General features: G+C 35.7%; 1 protein-coding gene across 1 annotated transcript in view; it reads left to right on the top strand.

Annotated features, from left to right (window-relative positions):
- Positions 1 to 20,097, top strand: part of Wdr7 (WD repeat domain 7) — a 256,133-nt gene that overhangs the window by 80,875 nt on the left and 155,161 nt on the right. The window contains exon 20 of the mRNA XM_090353041.1: positions 15,861 to 15,974. Coding sequence (XP_090209167.1) covers positions 15,861 to 15,974 — 114 coding nt within the window. The remainder of the gene's footprint in view (positions 1 to 15,860; positions 15,975 to 20,097) is intronic.

The following is a 20,097-nucleotide window of genomic DNA, read 5'->3' as shown; positions in this document are numbered from 1 at the left end:
AATATATCTTTAGGTGAAATTCTGGTGGCCTTTGCAATTATAAATGACCCAATATTACTTACTATGAAGAGTAGGATATTGATTTGTGCCATTATTCTCTTGCTGATTTGCTCAAGAACAAAAATTCATAATGTTAATGGAAATGAAGTACAAAACACTTCATATGAATACAAGGACATGTTTTAGTAATGGAACAAGTATCTAGTATGATTTCAAACATATATTTTCTTTTACTAGTATAGTTTAGGCAATCCTATTCAGCTTGAGATTATACTCATGATATTTTAACTCCTACTTACATGCATATGTTCATATGTTTTCATTTGGATATTAGAATGTATAGTTGTAAATTTGAGCTTATAATCTGATGATATTTTAACTCTTACATATTGAATATAGATGCACTAATTCAATTTTTTTATTCTGAGGCTTTTATGACTATATCTTACTTATGTTTTTACTGATGTTTTATATATTTATGTTGTTTTGTTATTTTAATTCAAAGATTTATTATAATGTATGTGTGACAGAATTAATCTTATAGTTTTAAAGGAAAATAATAAAGTTATTACAAGACGTTATGGGTACCTTAATTGTCCTATTTTGATGGCAATAGCTAATGTCAGATTTTTTTTCTGATGTTGTTTATAATGGTAAAAATGCTGAAATTATACTAAAATATCTTTGCTTAATCTACTTTGCCTTCTTTTGCATTTTCTTTTTTAGTGGAAGCATATTTATATTATATTTTTCCAATGCTATTGTGCTAATGGCATTAACTTGACTATTATTAAGCATGTTTTGACATGAATATGTATTTTTAACATGTTTTAATATTTATAAATAATTTCACTGTGCATGACATTTACAGGCTGGGTTAATATTTTAGCACTTCTAGTCCACAAACATAAAGAAAAAAATTGTTTTATTTGTTTGAGCACCCGAATTGACCCCAACAAGATTGAGATTGATCTGGTTTCTTTCAGTCTGTTAAATGCCAATCCAGTCATCTGTAACAGTACTTAGTATTTTTGTAATTTTTCTGTATATATTTTCTGTTTGTTCTATAAAACTTACCCATCAGGTGAAGAGATTTTCCTTGGTTGATTTAGAGATCAAAACAGCTGCCTATTTTATTGCCTGTTGTTTTTAAACATATATTTCTACAGTCGATGTCAATGCTATAATCACAGTGCTTTTTTGTAATCCTATGAAAGTCTTCACAATTTACTAGAAAAAGATGATGCGACTTACATTTGAAACAGGCAATTCAACTAAAGAACATCCAGCTTTGAGGAATGAAAATGGAAGAGAATATCTCTGCTGATTTAAAATCATAATTAAATTACATATTTCTAATAATTAAATATAAGAAGACAGCTTCTAGCATAAACTTTGAGAACAGATATGTAAAATAGGTTACTTTATTAAGGTATCTTTATATCTTAAACATGAACTTTTTCTTTAACTTCCTGATAGAGGGTGACTGAAGTTACTTTTTTTTGAGTTTGACTTATAATATCTTGTTTTGATTCTTATTGTTTTTTTCCTCTTAAGCAAGAGTTAAGTAAATGATCTGCAAGTAAACTACCTCAGAGTCAGAAAAACTAAACCAGAAATAAATCTGAAAATTCTAAATGACCAGTAGAAGATTGGCCTTTACAGTCTTAATATAAAATAAGGGAGTTATGACATGTTTTATAAACTGTAAATTTAGGGTCACTTTCAAGTGACCACATAATTTCAGATATTTCCTAAAGTGTCATGGGATTCATAACCATCACCAGCTTTCCCCCTATAGATTAGTAGGTATTTGTTTGATTCTCAAAGGTGAATGACATGAGGCTGAGTTGATAACGTATTTCTCCTTTAAGTTACTTCCTTGTCAATCACAAATCTGTATTTACTTTATTTTTATGCCGGTATCAGAACGTGAATTTGTGGTTTTGAACATTTGCTTGACTTTTTTTTTTTTTTTTTTGCTCATAAGTGGTACTTTGCCACTGGAGCCATACCTCCTTCTATATTTGCCTAGAGTCTCATATTTTTTGCTCAGTTTTGCTTTCAACTACCATTGTCCATGACTCAGTCTTTTGAACAGCTAAAATTGCAGTCATGAGCCACTGGGTGCCTGATCAGATCTGTTTCTTTGTCAAATGAGTTTTCTTTGTTCACCATGTACAAACCTGAGGAAAGCCTGAATCCATGTAAGGACCTGGGTCTTCTTTAGGAAGCAGATTGTGTGCTATTTATGTTCCTTGCTGTTTAGTTGTTTGCTGTTTCCAGTCTTTCTTGGACACAGGTGTCATATATTTTCATTTGAATCTTCGAGTATATAGATTATGTGGATACTTTCCATTAAGTTTAGGACTGCAGGGTTATAACTCTATATCCTTCTGGTTATGACTATGTCTCCTTTCTCCCACTCTCATAACCTTAGTTCTAAATGATGTCTGTGTAATGACTCATGTGCTTTCCTTCACATACAACACAATTCAGAAAACAAATATGTATAATAAACAATTATCAAAATTATTATGACTATTTAGTTTGCTTTTTTTTTTTTGCCAGCCCTGGGCTTGGGCTCAGGGCCTGAGCACTGTTCTTGGACTTTCTCAAGGCTAGCACTCTACCACTTGAGCCTCAGCACCACTTCTGGCTTTTTGCTATGCATGTGGTACCGAGGAATCGAACCTGGGTCTTTGTGCATGCTAGGCAAGCACTCTACCACTAGGCCAAATTCCCAGCCCAACTTTTTTTTTTTTTGCCAGTCATGGGCTTGAGCTTAGGGCCTGAGCACTGTCCTTGGACTTTCTCAAGGTTAGAGCTCTACCACTTGAGCCTCAGCACCATTTCTGGCTTTTTTTCTATGTATGTGGTGCCGAGGAATCGAACCCGGGTCTTCGTGCATGCTAGGCAAGCACTCTACCACTAGGCCAAACTCCTGGCCCCTTAGTTTGCTTTTTTGTAGTTGGTTTTCTATAACATAATCCACTAGAGCTAAACTACTAAATTTAAATTATTGTACTTGAAAGTCACTAGAGTCAGGCACCAGTGGCTCACACCTATAAGCTTAGCTATTCAGGAAGCTGAGATCTGAAAATTAGAGGTTCAAAGAAAGCCTGGGCAAAAAATCAGTGAGACTCATCTCAATAAATTAGCAAAAAAACTGGAACTGGAGATGTTGCTTACATGGTGAGCCATTAGCAAAAGAGATAACCTCTGAGGTCAAACTGTAACAAAAAACAAAACAAAACAGAAGAATCACTGAGGATAGTTCCTTTGTGATTACATATACATACACTTGATGTTTGTTACTAGCATCCTCTGTAATTTTGTGTGTGTGTGTGTGTGTGTGTGTGAGTGTGTATTTGTATAAGGAGGAAGGATATGTGTGTATGTATGTGTAGTGAGGTTTGAAGCCAGGGCCTCACACTAGCTAGGCGGGCAGCTATCACTTAGGTTGTGTCCTCCTCACTCCCTTCTATTTTCTACTCCTTTTTCCTTTTAGTTGGTTTTCAAGTAGGTTTTTTTGTTTTGTTTTGTTTCCCTTAAGCTGTCCTCAAATCATATCCTCCTCCTATGGTCTCCTACATAGCTGGAATGATAAGCACATGCAGGCATACCTGGATTATGGTTGAGAGGAGGCCTTCCCTGAGCCACCACTCCCAGTTCCTCAATTTTCTTTGATAATAATATATGTGAAGAGGTAATATGGTTTAAAGTATAGATAATTTGTCTATAAGTTTCTTCCTTATTCCCTTATCCCTACCCTCATCCATATCAGATAATGGAAAATAAAATACTAGTCTTAAGCGTAAGATTGCCTGATTTGAAGATGCGCTTTTACTTTGTCTTTCTTTATAAACTTTAAAGAAGTCTTCATTCTTTTTATACATTGTAGTATCCCAGTATTCATCTGGCTCATTTTTTATTCTTTTTATAATTTGGATTTGAAATTTAATTCTTTAAAAGCTCTGCCAGAGGCAATGATTGGTGTTCCTATAGTTAGTTCAGCTTTTCATTCTCCTCTAAATCATTGGTTAGATATGAATAGTCTTTAAAATGAATTGTGAGATTTAATCAGGGTAATGTAGTGGAATAATGTCGTACTTTTGTGGATGCATTACTCTCATTACAGTGCATGAGGGTTTGTCTTCAGCTGTTGGCTTCCACTTAGTCATATCTCTAGGCTGAAGTAAGTGTATTTCATACACCTACTTACATAGTTTTCTCTTAGGCTTACCATTCCAATTGTTTCTTTATATCCCATCTGTTATGATGAATTTACATGATAAGACATAATTTTTATTTCTTTGTGAGCTTTTGGATCTTCAGTTCTTATGAAATGAATTCCTGTGATAAGATTTTATTGAGATCTCTTTTGGGGCCCTATATCCAGGATTTTACTTTTTGTCCCTGAATGACTTGCTGCCAAGGTCTTAGGTAGGCTTTTGATAACTATTTGACTAATTGTTATAATCTGATGGAATATTTCAGATTTCTAATTTGGATTGTTCAAATTATTCTTGCATTAGTCAGAACTAGGTATAGGTTTTGCATGAAAACAAGTTTTCAATTCACTTGAACAAATACTAAGGAACAGAATTGCTGCGTTGAATGGATAAGGGCAAATGTAAATAAATGTAAATGAAAGAATCTGCCCAACAGTTTTTCAAAGTACCTGTTTCATTTTGTATCCTGATCATTAAAAATGAGATTTCTTGTTGCTTTATATCCTGATTTTACATGTGAAAGAAGTATTTAATTTTTAAAATTTTATTTTATTATTTTTATTTGTGTTTTAATCTGTGTTTTTTCAGTAGTTAATGATGTTAAGCATTTTCATGTAAGTTATTTGTCATATCCTCTTTGGCTAAGTGTCTGTATGGATACTTTGTCAGGGTCTTTTCTACTGGGTTTTAAGTTACTTATGTATGCTGAGTACATGTGGTATTGTCTATAGACAGCAAACATTTAATTTTTAGAAATATTCCCAGTCTGTGACTTCCCTTTTATTTTCTAAACACTACCCTTTGCAAAGCATAAGTTTTTAATTTCTTGTGAAGTCCAGTTTATCTGTTTTTCTTTTATCGCTTAAGACTTTGTTATATCTAAAACACATAGGATAATTATAATTTTCTCCTATATTTTCTTTTTGAGATGTTATAGCATTGCTTATGTCTTGATCTTTCTACTTATTTGTCTACTAATTTTCTTAAGTCATTAACATACTATTTATACTTCACATATCTGGATGCTTTTTTCTGCATTCTTGCAAGTTACTTCTTTATTTATTCTTCATATGTAATGTTTTACTGCCCTACTCTTTTTTCTTACTAGAAATAGAATTGAATAATACTCAGTAATAAAATCAGTCACCTTCAAATTATTCATATATCTTAATTTCTTTAGAAATTCTTGGAATGTTATCAGTGGTTGTAAGATAATCTCATTTGGCAATAGCTCATAGCTAATTAAATGTATTGTTGACAGGGTAGTATTAAAACAGATTCTGTGGGCCAGGAATTTGGCCTAGTAGAAAGAGTGCTTGCTTATCATGCACGGAGACCCAGGTTCAATTCCTCATACCATGTATGTAGAAAAAAGCCAAAAAATGGTCCTGAGGCTCAAGTCTTGGAGTTCTAGTCTTGAGAAAGCCCAAGGACAGTGCTCAGGCCCTAACTAATAGATTCTTATTCATTTAATTTCAAGTCAATCAGTTGCTGCACATGAAGATATTAAAAATCAAAAGGCCTTTCCTCATATGTGTATATGTGTGTGTAGATATTTGATATTAATGTATTTGGTAATGACAGTGATAAGATAAATTGGCTCTTTGAAATGTAAATATTTTGGCTTTAAGTGATATGTTTAGTAATACAGCTCAAAAAGGAGAAAAATGTATCAGGAGTTTGGCCTACTGGTAGAGTGCTTGCCTAGCATGCACAAAGACCCAGGTTAGATTCCTTGATACCACATACATAGAAAAGCCAGAAGTGGTGCTGTGGCTCAAATAGTAGAGCACTAGCCTTGATGGAAGCCCAAGGACAGTGCTTAGGCCCTTAGATCAGTCCCCAGGACTGGGGAAAAAAAAAGGAAGGAAATGATGATTTGTAAAAGTCATAAAGAGGCTGGGAGTTTGGCCTAGTGGTAGAGTGCTTGCCTAGCATGCACGAAGACTCGGGTTCAATTCCTTGGTATCACATACTTAGAAAAAGCCAGAAGTGGTGCTGAGACTCAAGTGGTAGAGCTCTAGCCTTGAGAAAAATCCAAGGACAGTGCTCAGGCTCTGAGCCCAAGCCCAAGACTGGCAAAAAAAAAATAGTCATAAAGAAATGGGTTCAACAATGGAATTCTATGCTGCTGTCAGAAAGAATGACATCGCCCCATTTGTTAGGAAATGGAAAGACTTAGAAAAAATCATATTAAGTGAAGTAAGCCAGACTCAAAGGAACTTAGGCTCAATGGTTTCCCTCATTCGTCATAATCAGTAGAAACCTTGGGCTCTACTAGCAGAGATCTGCAATAGAGCAAAATCTTGACACATAAGGCCATATAGTATGAAGCTAATTGAAAGGACCTCCAGGATATTGAAACAAAAGTCATATAACGAATGATTGTTGTCCTTAATGTACTATGTTGTCTCTCATCTCCTTTGCTGTCCCTTGGTTATCTCATATTGTTATAGTATCTCACTTTGTTATCTGATATATTGAATTTATTTGTATTTGGTTATTTGAAATTTGATAGGGAAGGGGGGAAAACCAAGACGGGTGTGGGGTGGGGGGGGGGAGGGAAATGGGTACCAAGACATGTGAAAGGGTATCAATGTATGTGAATTAATGCACCTTCTATCTGGCAAATATCATGTAACCCTTTTACTAATTACAATAAAAACAATGCAAAAAAAAGAGAAAGATTCCCCAAATAAACAGAAGTTTCTTTCTAAAAAAAAAAAAAGAAATGGGTTCATTGTTTGAAGAAAAAAAAAGTGAAATTTTGAAGTAAAATACTTCTACTTCCCAGTAGCAAAGTAAACATAAGTGAAAATACTGTTAATAATAATAATGTTAATAATGCCATTTGTTGGATATTTATTACATTTCAGGCAGTGTACTAAACTGACCTCTTTAGGTCTACCACTGAATGTAATATACAACCTATCTTTGTGTCTTAGATTAGCACAAGGATACAAGGTCACCTGAATGGGTATAGAAATGAATGGGTTTCAGTCATTTTCTCTGGATTCATTCTAGTTTGCATGAGACTTTCTGCCTTCCTGGTTGTCTTTACACTATTACCTTCAGCTCTGAATTTGGAACTTTTCTGCTAAACCAGGAAGAGAAATGGTAGAATTATCTTTACTTCTCCCTAAGTCTTGGGTATTAAAGTCCTTTTTCATTGTCACTGCAGTTACAAATCTTATCATAACCCCCAGTAATCTATTGTCTCTTACATTTTAGTCGGCTTTAAGGAGCAGGTGGGTGCTGGTGACTCATGTTTGTAGTCCTAGCTACTCAAAAGGCTGAAACCTGAGGAACACAGTTCCAAGCCAAGCAGGGCAGAAAAGTCCCCTTGAGAGTCTTATCTTCAGTTAACTACTCAAAAAATTGAGCTACTCTGTAGCTCAGAGTATTAGAGTGTTAGCCTTGAGCTAGAGTTCAGTGATAGGGCCCCAGGCTGAGTTCAAGCCTGAGGACCAACCCCCCCCTCCCCCCACTTAAAAAAATGCAAGCATATCCTTCTCTATTTCTTAGTTTCTCTTAGTACTTTGTTTCCTGTTATCTCTGGTACTTGGACATCCAGTGTCATGTTAGCCTTATTTTCTAACCTTCCCATACTTTTGTCTGCTACCAATTCTACACACATACTTGAGTCTTCATATTTTTTTTCATTTACCTGTGTGCTAGGGTCAGGGCCAGGTCTTGAGAGTACTCTGAAAGTGATCAGCCCTGAGCAACACCTCCTGCCCTACATCAGGTCTTTTAACTTATCTTTTCTCCCTGGAATCTTCTTCTTCATTTAGTATCATGCTATCAAGAATTTGTATGTTTTTTTAGGCCCCAACTCTGGTAATTCCTTCTCATGAAATTATCACTGACACGTGTTCTCTTCTTTACTCCATCTTGTGAAGCTAATTTATTATTCTTCATATGTAACATTTTTCCATAGATCTGTACTTCTCATGATTACTTTTACTACTATGAAGTCCTTGTGTTTTCCTCTTCATTCTTATCCTTCTGCTTAGTACCACGATGATTCAAAAAGGTTCATGAACGGATGGACTCTTTTTATCCTTCCCTACATTGAGAGAACACTCCCATTCTGTATGTTTGTTAGAAAAAATAAACTCTTATTTTCTCTGCATTTACATTACCTTTAATTGAAAAGAAATATAAATCCTTGGTTTTAAACATTTCTAAAAAGTGATTACTCCTTTCTTTTCTATTCCATTCTTCCCTTCCTCCTTTCCTTTCCTTCTTTAATTTCTCTTTTCCTTTCTCTTTCTCTGTTCTCTTTCCTTTCTCTCTTTCCCCTTCCCTCCCTCCCTCCCTCCCTCCCTCCCTCCCTCCCTCCCTCCCTCCCTCCCTCCCTCCCTCCCTTCCTTCCTTCCTTCCTTCCTTCCTTCCTTCCTTCTTTCCTTTTTCTCTATTTCTCTTCTGCCTTCCCTCACTTCTTCTCTTCCTCTCTCCCTCTCTCTCCCTCCCTTCATCTCTCTCTCCTTCTCTCCTCTCTCTTGTATCCTCTCTCCCCTCCCCCCTCTCTCTTTCTTAATTGAAGTCACAGCCACTTTGTGCTCTGAGCCACAGAGTGCTTTGCAGGCACTCCCCCATTTGAGACATGGCTCCTGTTGGCCCTCTGTGCTGTAGTTATTTTTTCCAGTAGGGTCTCAAGGTTATACCTGGCCAGATCTGGACCACAGTCATCCTATATACCCTATCCCTGCATCTGGGATGACAGATGCATAGGACTTTCTCATACTTTCTGTTGACTTTGAACCACCCTCCTCCTGACCTCTAAAATTGCAGGTGTGACCTAGTATACCTAACCCCAAGTCATACTTTGTGCTGCAGTATATAGGAGAGAGCATTCTACAAAATGAATCATGGGTCTTCTCATGTTCATCCCCATTTTTTGTTTATTGGTGTTTTTTTTGTATTTGTTTTTGTGGTACTAGGATTTGAACTCAGTGCTTTGTGCTTACTAGGCAATCACTCTCACACTTGGACCATACCTCCAGCCCCTTTAAGTTATGCTTATTTTTCGGGAAGGGTCCTGTACTTTTTGCTTGGAACTGAAATCCTATTACCTCTGCCTCCCATATATCTTGGAGTACAAGCGTGTACAGTCACATTCAGCTTGCGTTTTGAGATAAGACTTGCTCACATTATTTTTCACTCAGATTAGCCTTGATCCAAGATCCTCCTATATAACTGGGATTACAAGTATGAGCCACCTTGACAGACTCAGCATTTACATTTGTTTAATGGTATTCCTTGGCTTCTGCTTCCTTTCCCAGTATATTCTTGTTAGAAGCCAAACAGGCTTTTCACTTTGTGTCTCGCCTAGCACAAGGCTTGTTACACATAACCTGAGTACTTCCTGAAAGTTTAAAGTGATGTGAGAACTTTGCTTGGTTACCTGTCATCATTCTGATGGCTATGTTTTACTCATATGGCTAATATTTATTCATATGGCTAATATTAGACCCTTTCAAATTCAGATGGATGGGGCCAGGATTGTGGCCTTCTGGTAGAGTGCTTGCCTAGCATGTACAAAGACCTGAGTTCGATTCCTCGGTACCTTATACATCGAAAAAAGCTGGAAGTGGTGCAGTGGCTCAAGTGGTAGAGCTCTAGCCTTGGGAAAGCCCAAGGATGTTGCTCAGTCCCTGAGTTCAAGACCCAGGACTGGCAAAAAAAAAAATCATCCTTTTCAGATGGATAACCTTTTTCAGGGCCAGTCATCTCTTCATTTCTATTTTTAAAGCTATTAATTGGCTGCAGCAGCCTCTATCAATTTCCCTTCTTTGACTTTAGAGCAACCTACTTTCATTATACTAATAACAATACTAGTAACAAATTAGTACTTACAATTAGTTCCCTATATTCCTTATACTATTTCTGTACTTGCCCTCTATCTAAGCAATGCTAGTAAACAAAGAAGGAAGGAAAGAAATAAGCAAAAAGAAAGTCCATGAAGAGTTTCCATGATGCATTCATATTCACATTTGCTTTGCATAGTTCTCAGATACATAATTCTGCTTCCACTTGAGATTTATGAATCAGCCAGGAATGCTAACATTGAGACAGTGTGTGTAAGACAGTTTTGCCTTTGTTTCACACCATTTTCAAGGTTGAACAAAATAAATTTTTGTTTCATTACGGGTTGCTGAAATCAAAATTGGTGATGCCAGTTCATGGCCTATATATCAGTCAGAAATCTCTGAAAAAGTACTGGAAAGGAGTTAGAAGATATGATTTTCTTTTGCCATAGGTAATTTTCAGATTCTTTTTGGAAAGGAGGAAGAATAAAGCTCTATGCTCTCATATTATTATTTTGTTGATACAGTATACCACCTGTAGTTTCTTGTGTATTTATCAGTAAATATGTTCATTTTGCTGCATTCCGAGTTGTTGAAAAAATTTTAAATTACAAGTTTTCTTAAAATTCACCATGATAGCTTTTGAAAATTTAAAAATTAAACATCAATTCTCATGTTACACAATATTTATTTTCTATTGTGAAGGTATTTATTTTTTATGTTGTTATTTTTCTAATTGCTTTGTGCCTCTAATAAACTAATACATTTCTCATTAATTGTAATGATCTTTATTTAGAATAAGGGATATATCTCTTAACATATATTTAGGAAGTCTTTCCCAAAAGATAACATCTATAGTGTTATATTTTATATTTTTGATGTTGCTGCAGAAGGAAAAGTGGACACTGTGTCTTTAATGGAAAGCAAAAGGTTATCTTTCTGTGGCCTTTTGTGTATGTGCTGATGTGGATGTAGGCAGCCAGACAGGCAATGTGTGCAGAGAGACTAGGGAACCGGCTGTGGATCGATAGAAGTGGTGTGAAGTGAATTAATGTGAGGCCGGCCGTCTGTCTGTCATAAGCATTGTGGGGAATGTGGGGCAGTGTTGGTCAGTCACTGCAGAGATCTGCTTCCAATAAATCCAAGCCTTCTGCCTGGAAACCGGCTACAGACAACCACAGATTCCCTTTCTTATTGTTAAATTTTACTTCATGCAAGTAGAGGTTCATATCAGATTGTTGCCTGCAGTGGATTTTAATCGGACCACAGGAAAATTGCTGTTGGGAGAAATTGATGAAATAAAAATACCTTCTATTCTTTTGGATATGGTTTTTAATCTTCTTGCAAATTTATATCCAATGAGAATAAATACATTTTTGTTGATACTTTGTATATTTTTTGCCCTAGCGATATTACTATTTTCACCCAATCTTCAATAAAATAATAAAATCATAATGAGCAGAACTTGTTTGATATTACAGTATTGGCTAAAGGAGCTTCATTTTAAATCTTACTAAGTTAAAAATTAATATTTTATTCTTGATTTCAAGTTGTTTGGTGCTGTAGTTTTTTCTTGAGTTCATATTATTTACCATTTTTCAGATATTGTAGGCAATTTGGAAAAAAATGTTTATGAAGGTAATATCTAAGCCTATGAAACTTACAGATTTTAAATAATGCATCTGATTTTACTGATGGGGATGATTGATAGTTTTATTTAGTTGATTTGGAAGACTTCATTTCTATGTTTACATTAAAACTATTTTCCAATGTGATTAAAATATTATGTAAAATTGGGTAGTTTAATGTATTTAGTTCTATCATGGAAGAAAGTGATCTGAGTATTTAAAAATCTGAATGTTACAAAGATCCTGTAATATTATTCTTATTCTCTATTCCTCACTTCTCCCCCTCCCTCTCCCTTATGCTGTCATACAAGGCTTATACATCCCAGTTTCCTGCTGCTTTCCTTTCCCTTTTTCCTCCTAATTCACTGTATAGAACCAATATATAGAGCTCTGTTATCAGGAATAATGTGTATACATTTTTATTTTATGACATCTCAATTTGAGAACATACTGATGTTTTAAAAGTAGCCCATATATTTCTATTATATCTCTTTATTGTATATCTTACTATTTTAGTCCATGTATTTTATCTTTCTGTGTGTATGTATTAGAGAGTTAGGAGGAGAGAGGGAGGGAAGAAGGGAGGGAGGGAGAAGGGAGTGGAGGAGAGAGGGATGGAGGAAGGGAGGGAGGGAGGGAAGGAGCGAGGGAGAAGGAAAGGGAGGGGGAGAAGGAGAAGGAGGGAGAAGGAGAAAAGGAGAACTCAGGACCTAGATTTTGTATCCTAGCTCTTTTTTTCAAGACTAGAAGTCCATCTCTTGAGCCAGAGCTCCACTTGCAGCTCTTTACTGTTTAATTGGAAATAAGGGTCTCATGAACTTTCCTCCCCACAGTGGGCTACAACTGTGATCCTCAAGTCTCAGTTCTCAGTAGCTAGGATTATAGGTATGAGCCACTGGTCCCAAGCTATAATTATGTTTATATGTTGCCAAATTCTATTTCCTTATATTTTGTTAAGGATATTTGAAATATTGTTTATGAGAGAGTTTGGTCTGTGGCTTTCTTCCTTTTTCTTTTTCTCCCAAGGGTTTTTAAAGCCTTATTTTGTTTTGAAAAGCATCCTTCTAAGGACCGATTTTAGCATAGCTTATTTGTCTTTCCACTGCAGTTACGCTGAGATGTATGTGTTTGTTCTTTAAGCAATATCACCAGAACTCCATGTCCTCAGTTGAATGGTCACCAGGCACAGCATAAGGACTCCATGGAGGATTTATATTATTTAGATTCGTTATCATTACCATCATGATTTCCCATGGTTACAGTGTGCTGTTCTGTGGCACCTCCTATCTTTCCCAGAGAACAGAGTTTCTGAAAAGAATTGGAGGTAAATGCATACTGGGATTTGAAACCATAAGATATGCTTCCCAATCATAGTTCTTGAATTTAGTAACTATGCTATGTTGAGCAACTACTTAGATGTTCTGATTAAGTATGAAAAATATAAATGGATTTGTAAATATTTGTTAATATACAATCCCACTTTATTTTTATTGAATCTTTTAATTCTGTAGGAAAGGAAAATAATAATAATGATCCTGCTTCTCCTGTCATTTTTCCTTTTTTGTTTGCCAGTCCTGGGATTGAGCTCAGAGCCTGAGCACTGTCCTTGGACTTTCTCAAGGCTAGAGCTCTACCACTTGAGCCTCAGCAACATTTCTGGCTTTTTTCTACATATATGGTACCGAGGAATCGACCCGGGTCATTGTGCATGCTAGGAAGCACTCTACCACTAGGCCAGACTCCTGGCCCATCTCTTGTCATTTTTTACGATTAACAAGTGTTAGTAAAATGTGAGGGCAACAGATTTCTAAGGTTTATAATTTGATTTAATAATACAAAAATGTTTGCCTTTTTGTTTGAACAATGTTTCTATTAAAATACAGTATTTATCTTCCTGTTTCCTTCTCTTTGTGATTTTTTTTCCATTCCTGGGCCTTGAACTCAGGGCCTGAGTACTATTCTTGGGCTTTCTGAAGGCTAGTGCTCTACCACCTGAGCCTTCTGGCTTTTTTCTGTGTATATGGTATAGAGGAATGTAACCCGGGTCTTCATGCATACTAGGCAAGCACACTACCACTAGGCCAAACTCCCAGGCCCTGTGATTATTTTAATGATGACAACTTCAAGTAATTTATTTAATACTGTTTCTCTCTCTTGCTCACGCTCTCTTGTTCTCTCACTCTGTGTGTGTGTGTGTGTGTGTGTGTGTGTGTGTGTGTGTGTGTGTATGTGTGTGTACTGGCCCTTGGATTCAGGACCTGCTCTACTGCTTGAGCCATACCTCCATTTCTGGCTTTTTTGGTAATTATTTGGGATATGGCTAAAAGCCATAGTCCTCAGACCTCAGCCTCCCAAGTAGCTAGGGTTATACGCATGAGCCACTGGCATCCAGACTTAATGCTACTTTTATAGTAAATCTGTCCTTTATGTAAAAGATTATCTCATAAACTCAACCATAAATGTTTCTGTAAAAGTGTGATTTCAATGTTTACCTTCTTCAGGGATCATTGGATATCATGATGATATTGTTTTTATTCCAGGCATTCAAGGTTGGTTCTACTTACAAAGTCAATAAGTATAATACAGCACATAAATAGAATCAAATAATCATAATCATCTCAATTGTTGACAGAATTCAATACCTTCTCATAATAAAAGTTCTGAAGAAAGAATAGAAGAAATGAATCTCAACATAACAAAGGCTATATATGACAAACCTGTATCTAACACCATATTTAAATGGAAAAGATCTGGACCAAGTTTTTAGAAATTAGACAAAGAATCTACTCTTTGTTTTGTTTATTTATTTTTTGTATACCAACTCTGAACAAATGATGCTCCTAAAATGGTGTATTCTGGGCTCTGTTTCAGTCATCAGTGCTTGGAACTATGAGTGATAGGTCCAGTTCTGACTCATTCATGCTAGTTAGCTTCTTCTCTTGATGCCTTTGGTAAACCTAAATTTACCAAGGGAGAACTCACATAGAACTTATACATAGGAATGAATAAGTTAATATGCCTTAGAAGAAAAGAAATCCTTAAATAATAATAGTGCTCGATTTTTAAAACATTTAAATGGCCAAGAGTTTGGCTTAGTAGTAGAGTGTATGTGCATGCACAAATACCTGGGTTCAATTCCTTGATACCACATACATAGAAAAAAACCAGAAGTGGTGCTGAGGCTCAAGTGGTAGAGCTCTAGCCTTGAGAAAGTCCAAGGACAGTGCTCAGGCCCTGAACTCAATCCCTGGACCGGCAATAAACAAATAAATAGAAAGACAGATAAATATATTTAAATGGATTGGACATAGGTAAAAATTAAAATATTACCTTAAAATATTCTATTACAAGGCTCAAATCCTCATGTAATATTGATTTTTTTTATTATAACATTATTGAATAAAGACTGTTTGTAGATCCATATAAAAACTGCTGGTATTGCCCATTGCCAAGTTAGAAATAATATGGAAGGTGCAAGCTGACAACAAAATGTATCACCAAAGCTAGAAGAACGGGTATGTGAGGAAAGACCTTGGTATAACCTGACCTGTTTACAGATGCTTAGAGACTGAGTTCTTAGTTCCCTATCGACGTTACCTATTGGCTTTCAACCTGGTAATTATCTAATTCTGCCTAGAATTTGTTAACAGAGGGAAAGGTTACATTCTTTTTGGCCAGTTCACATAAGAGCTCTTTCTTAGACTCAATGCATAAATCTGTCTTCTGTGATCATCCTCCTTGCCCAACCACAAAGTCTAAATAAACTAATAAAGAGAAGTAAGCTTTTAGATTACTTCTTTCTAGGGTTTGATTTATCTAATTTATCTACTTGTATAATTATGTGTAAATCAGCTAAAATTAACTGTAGCAGAAAATATTGAAAGAGATTAACAAAAAAATGTTTACCTCATCTTATTTCTGTTTTCTTCATCTTGGTTAAAACTAAATATAGTATGCATCCATGCACACACACACACACACACACACACACACATACATACAAGAAATAGAGCTTTATGCTTTTTATGTTTTATGAGTGTTTATGATTTGCATCTCATCCAAATTTAGTGGAATATGTTTTACTTTTCAACATATATTTGCATCTGGTAAATCAAGAGCTTTAGCACTTTTGTTCCACTTCTCTTTGTTTTTAAAATGCCACCTTGTGATTTCTGTACATTTAGCTGGAGTTACAGCAGAAGCCATGCAGACGATGACCTCGGCTCCTGATGCCCTGGGACAGGAAGCCAAAGTCCCAGAGGAAGAACATGACCTTGTGGATGATGACATCACTACTGGTAAGTTGACCGTCTTTCACATAATCTACATGGCGCTTTGTTCAATAGTACAAATGTCTTCTATGTTGTTTATATTGGAAATAAGTATTTTGATAGAAAGGATGGAAGCTTGTATTGATGGTGTGTTCAGTTCCCTAAGACCTTGTAGTGTCCTTTTTGATGTTGAGGTCAAAAGAATTGAAACTGTTCATCTGCCCCCAGAACATACATTGTCATTACTACATAACAATAAAGTTGCTCATTGTGCACTTGATTTTCTAGTGACCTTTTAATCCAGAAACTGAAACCGACTTAAAACATATAGAAAATATTAGATTGTGAAAAATTACCGTACCCGGTTAAAGAATAATGAAATTGTAATAGTATATACCATATAGGCTAATAAAAAAGCTTACAGCTAATATCTAATACTTCTTACACAAAAACCTGAAAAATAAATTTTCCTTTTAAAATATATCTACCTGTAGTGGAGCACGGTGGCTTATTCCTGTAATCCTAGCTACTCAGGAGGCTGAGATATGAGGATCATGGTTCAAAGCCAGCCTGGGAAGTAAAGACCATGAGACTTCTATCTCCAGTTAATCACTAGAAAAAGGGAAGGTCACGGAGTAGGCAATAGCCTTGCTGGAGAGTTCAGGGACAACACCCAGACCCAGAGTTCAAGCCACACAACTGACCCAAAAAATATTCTTACCTGTATTATCTGCTTTGCAACCGGGCATGTGTAAATTTTAGGAAACTCATACATAGCATAGATATAGGCTTTTTTTTACAAATGAACTAATTTTAATTACTGAATCTTCATATTCACTTAACTTATGTCATTTGAATTACACAGGATAAAGTAACAGGATAGAGGGAAATAGTGGGAGAAAACAAAGGAAAGGTGACACTGTCCAAAAAGAAATGTACTTATTACCTGACTGTTAACCCTCTGTATGCCACCTTTATAATAACAATTTCAAGAAAAGAAAAAAATAACTAATTATTATGAAACTAGACATATGAACATAATAACATTTTTAAAAGTATAATAAGACACTGAGAAATTTTTGAATAAAAAGTAACAAAGAGGCTTTTTGTGTTTTGTTTTGCTTTTAATGTTGTGTATGGCAACTTCATTAATGTTACCATCTGCATGCCTTTAACTTTCTCCCACTTGGAAGCCAAACATTTTGCCTTGAAAATTTATAAGAAATTTACAGCCTATACAAGTATTACAAACAAGTATTGTCTAGGTTGAGAAAATCTAGTTTTCAGTAAAGGTGGGAATTTGAGGTTACTATTCATTATTTTTAATTCTTTTTAATATATAAGCTCATTGGAAAATATAGTTTAACTTAAATATAATGGATTTTTCACAACTTCCAGCCTTTCTGAAATCATTTAGCATTTTCCAATCATGGAATTAGTTGCAGTAACTGCCAAATGATTTCTATCTCATTTGGAGATTTACTGATTTATTTTTATTTTATTATTTTGGTGCCAGTCCAGGGACTTGAACTCAGGCCCTTGGTGCTGTCACTGAGCAATTTTGCTCAAGGCTAGCACTCAACCACTTGAGTCACAGGTCCCTTCCCAGCTTTTTGGTGGTTAATTGGGGATAATAGTTGTATAGACTTTGCTGCCCAGGCTAGTTTCCCCCTGTTCACACCCCCCCACGCTTTTTAATTGTTATTATTATGAAAGTAATACAAAGGGGCTATAGTTATACAAGCAGTAAACAGTACATTTCTTTTTGGACAATATCACTTCTTCCCTTGCTCTCTGCCAGGTCTTCCCTCCCATCTCCACCCACAAAGTGTATAGTTCATTTTCAACAGAGCATCTTGTGGGTCCTGCTGCTGCACTTTTCACCCTTGTTCCTCCATTTCTGTGACTTCCCCTTGCCCTCCCAAAGAGAGATAAATGAATAAGACAAAAAGAAAACTAGCAGCAAAGAAAAAAACCTCATTTCTGTTTTGATATTACTTTATATGATTAGAGGCACATAGATATTGCATCTTTGTATTTCTCTCCTAAGAGTATTCTGGTCCTGTATAATTTATCATTTTCCAGCATATTTTAGATCTAGCTTCTACAGATGAAAGCATGCCCTTGTTTGTTGCTCTGAGCTTGGCTTTATCTCACCATTATTTGCTCTAGGTTCATTCATTTCTCTGCAAATGACATAATATTATTCTTTCTCACAGGGCAGCAATGAACATGGATAGGCAGGTATCTTTACTGTATCCTGGTTTGTGATGTTCTGGGTAGATGCCCAGGAGTAGTATGGCTGGGTCACAGGGGGATCTGAGGAATCTCCAGACTGCTGGGCAGAATATTATACTAGTTTAGAGTCCCACCAACAGTACAGTAGGGTTCCGTTTTCCCCATATCCCCACCAGCACTTGTTCGTAATCATGATGTTGGCCAATCTAACTGGAATGAGGTGAAATCTCAGAATTGTTTTGATTTCCATTTCCCAAGATGGCTTTGAACCACAATTTTCACATCTCAGCCTACTTAGTAGCAGGATTACAGGTGTGAGCCACCAGAGTGGAGATTTGTGTGTGTGTGTGTGTGTGTGTGTGTGTGTGTGATGGCGCTTGAGCTTGGCCTGGGCACTGTCCCTGAGCTCTTTAACTCAAGGCTACTGCCCTATCTCTGGACCTGGACGCCGTCCCTGACCTCTTCAGCTCAAGACTACTGCCCTATCCTTGAGCCAAGCCCCGCTTCCGGTTTTCTAGGGGTTAACTGGAAATAAGAGTCACAGATTCTTTTGTGCCTGGGCTGGCTTTGATCCTTGATACTCACATCTCAGCCTCCTGAGTAGCTAGGATTACAGGTGTGAGCCACTATGCTTCATGGAGATTTTTTTTAACTTTTTAAAACAAGTTTTTCATTTGCCTTTTTTATGCTATATAAATGTATTTTATTTCATAATTCCTAATGAATTCAAAGACCTTCGAGTCTATAAAAAGTACCCATTTAATTTATTGCAAAAGTAATTTGCTTCTGTATAGTAGAACAACTCAATTAACATTCTGCATAAAAGCTCAATTTTCAAGCAGTCATGTAAGCATTATTATTCATTACATTGGAATTTTGAATTATGTACTACCAAATTAATGAGACAGTGTAATAGCATATGACTGTGTTCTTATTTTATCATTAACAAAATTAAGAAGTTTAAAATGCAAGTCAAAGAGTTAATGCTGCATACAGAATGTTTTAACCTGAAGAAATTTAGTTGAGCATGTGTGATGAATGTTTTTTGTCAGTTCATTTATTCATTTCATGCCATGGGAACTAGAAGTAAGAATGCTCAATATCCAAAGAATTTAAATAAATAAAAAGCCTTCTTTAACATGTTGTCAAAGCAAATAGCATGCTACAGTCTGTAGATTGTTCAGTTTACCTTTAGATTGTGTTACTTGATTTAACAGTGGTATAGATTTTTGTGGAGGTTTAGAAGAAAATTGTATTTCTTTTTATTGACTAGAATCCTATATAAATTGCATTATGAAAAATATGGTAGATGCATTGGGAGAAATCAGTTTCAAGCACAATAATCTTATTTGAGGATAACCAGCATTGTAGAGGACCAGTACTATAGAGGGAGAAAGCTGACAGACTAGCCATGTACGTTGAAAAATCTGATTAATTTTTCAGTTATATAAAAGGAACTAATCACTTTACAAAACAGACATCATGTCATGACAAATACTTGCCTATATTGTAATAAATTCTTGAGTTGGCTAATGTGTATACCAATTTTTTATTCCTTCAAAGAAGCCTGACCAACCTAACCAGTTAAAAAATGAAATATAATCTCATAATTTTGTTAAAGACAGCTGATTACTTTTGAAATTTTTCTTTTTGGTGAGAATGAAGGAGGTGTGAATATTGTTATATGACACTTGAACCTGAGCGTAGTGGTCTTTGTTAGAGTTTGCCTTATATAAGCAAAGATTTGTAGAGAATGCTTTGTGTTAGTATGATCAATTGGATCTAATTAAATTTATTTGAAATGAAGAGTCTTAACTGGAAGAGAACAGCTGGAGAAATAGGGAGAAAAAAATTGAATCTTGATTGAGACAATTTAAACCTTCACCTTGTCATTTAAAAAAAATATGCTGCA

This window comes from Megascapheus bottae, chromosome 19, assembly GCF_031878675.1.
Source record: "Megascapheus bottae isolate mThoBot1 chromosome 19, mThoBot2.hap1, whole genome shotgun sequence".
NCBI lineage: Eukaryota > Metazoa > Chordata > Mammalia > Rodentia > Geomyidae > Megascapheus > Megascapheus bottae.
This window is presented reverse-complemented; position numbering and strand designations above follow the sequence as displayed.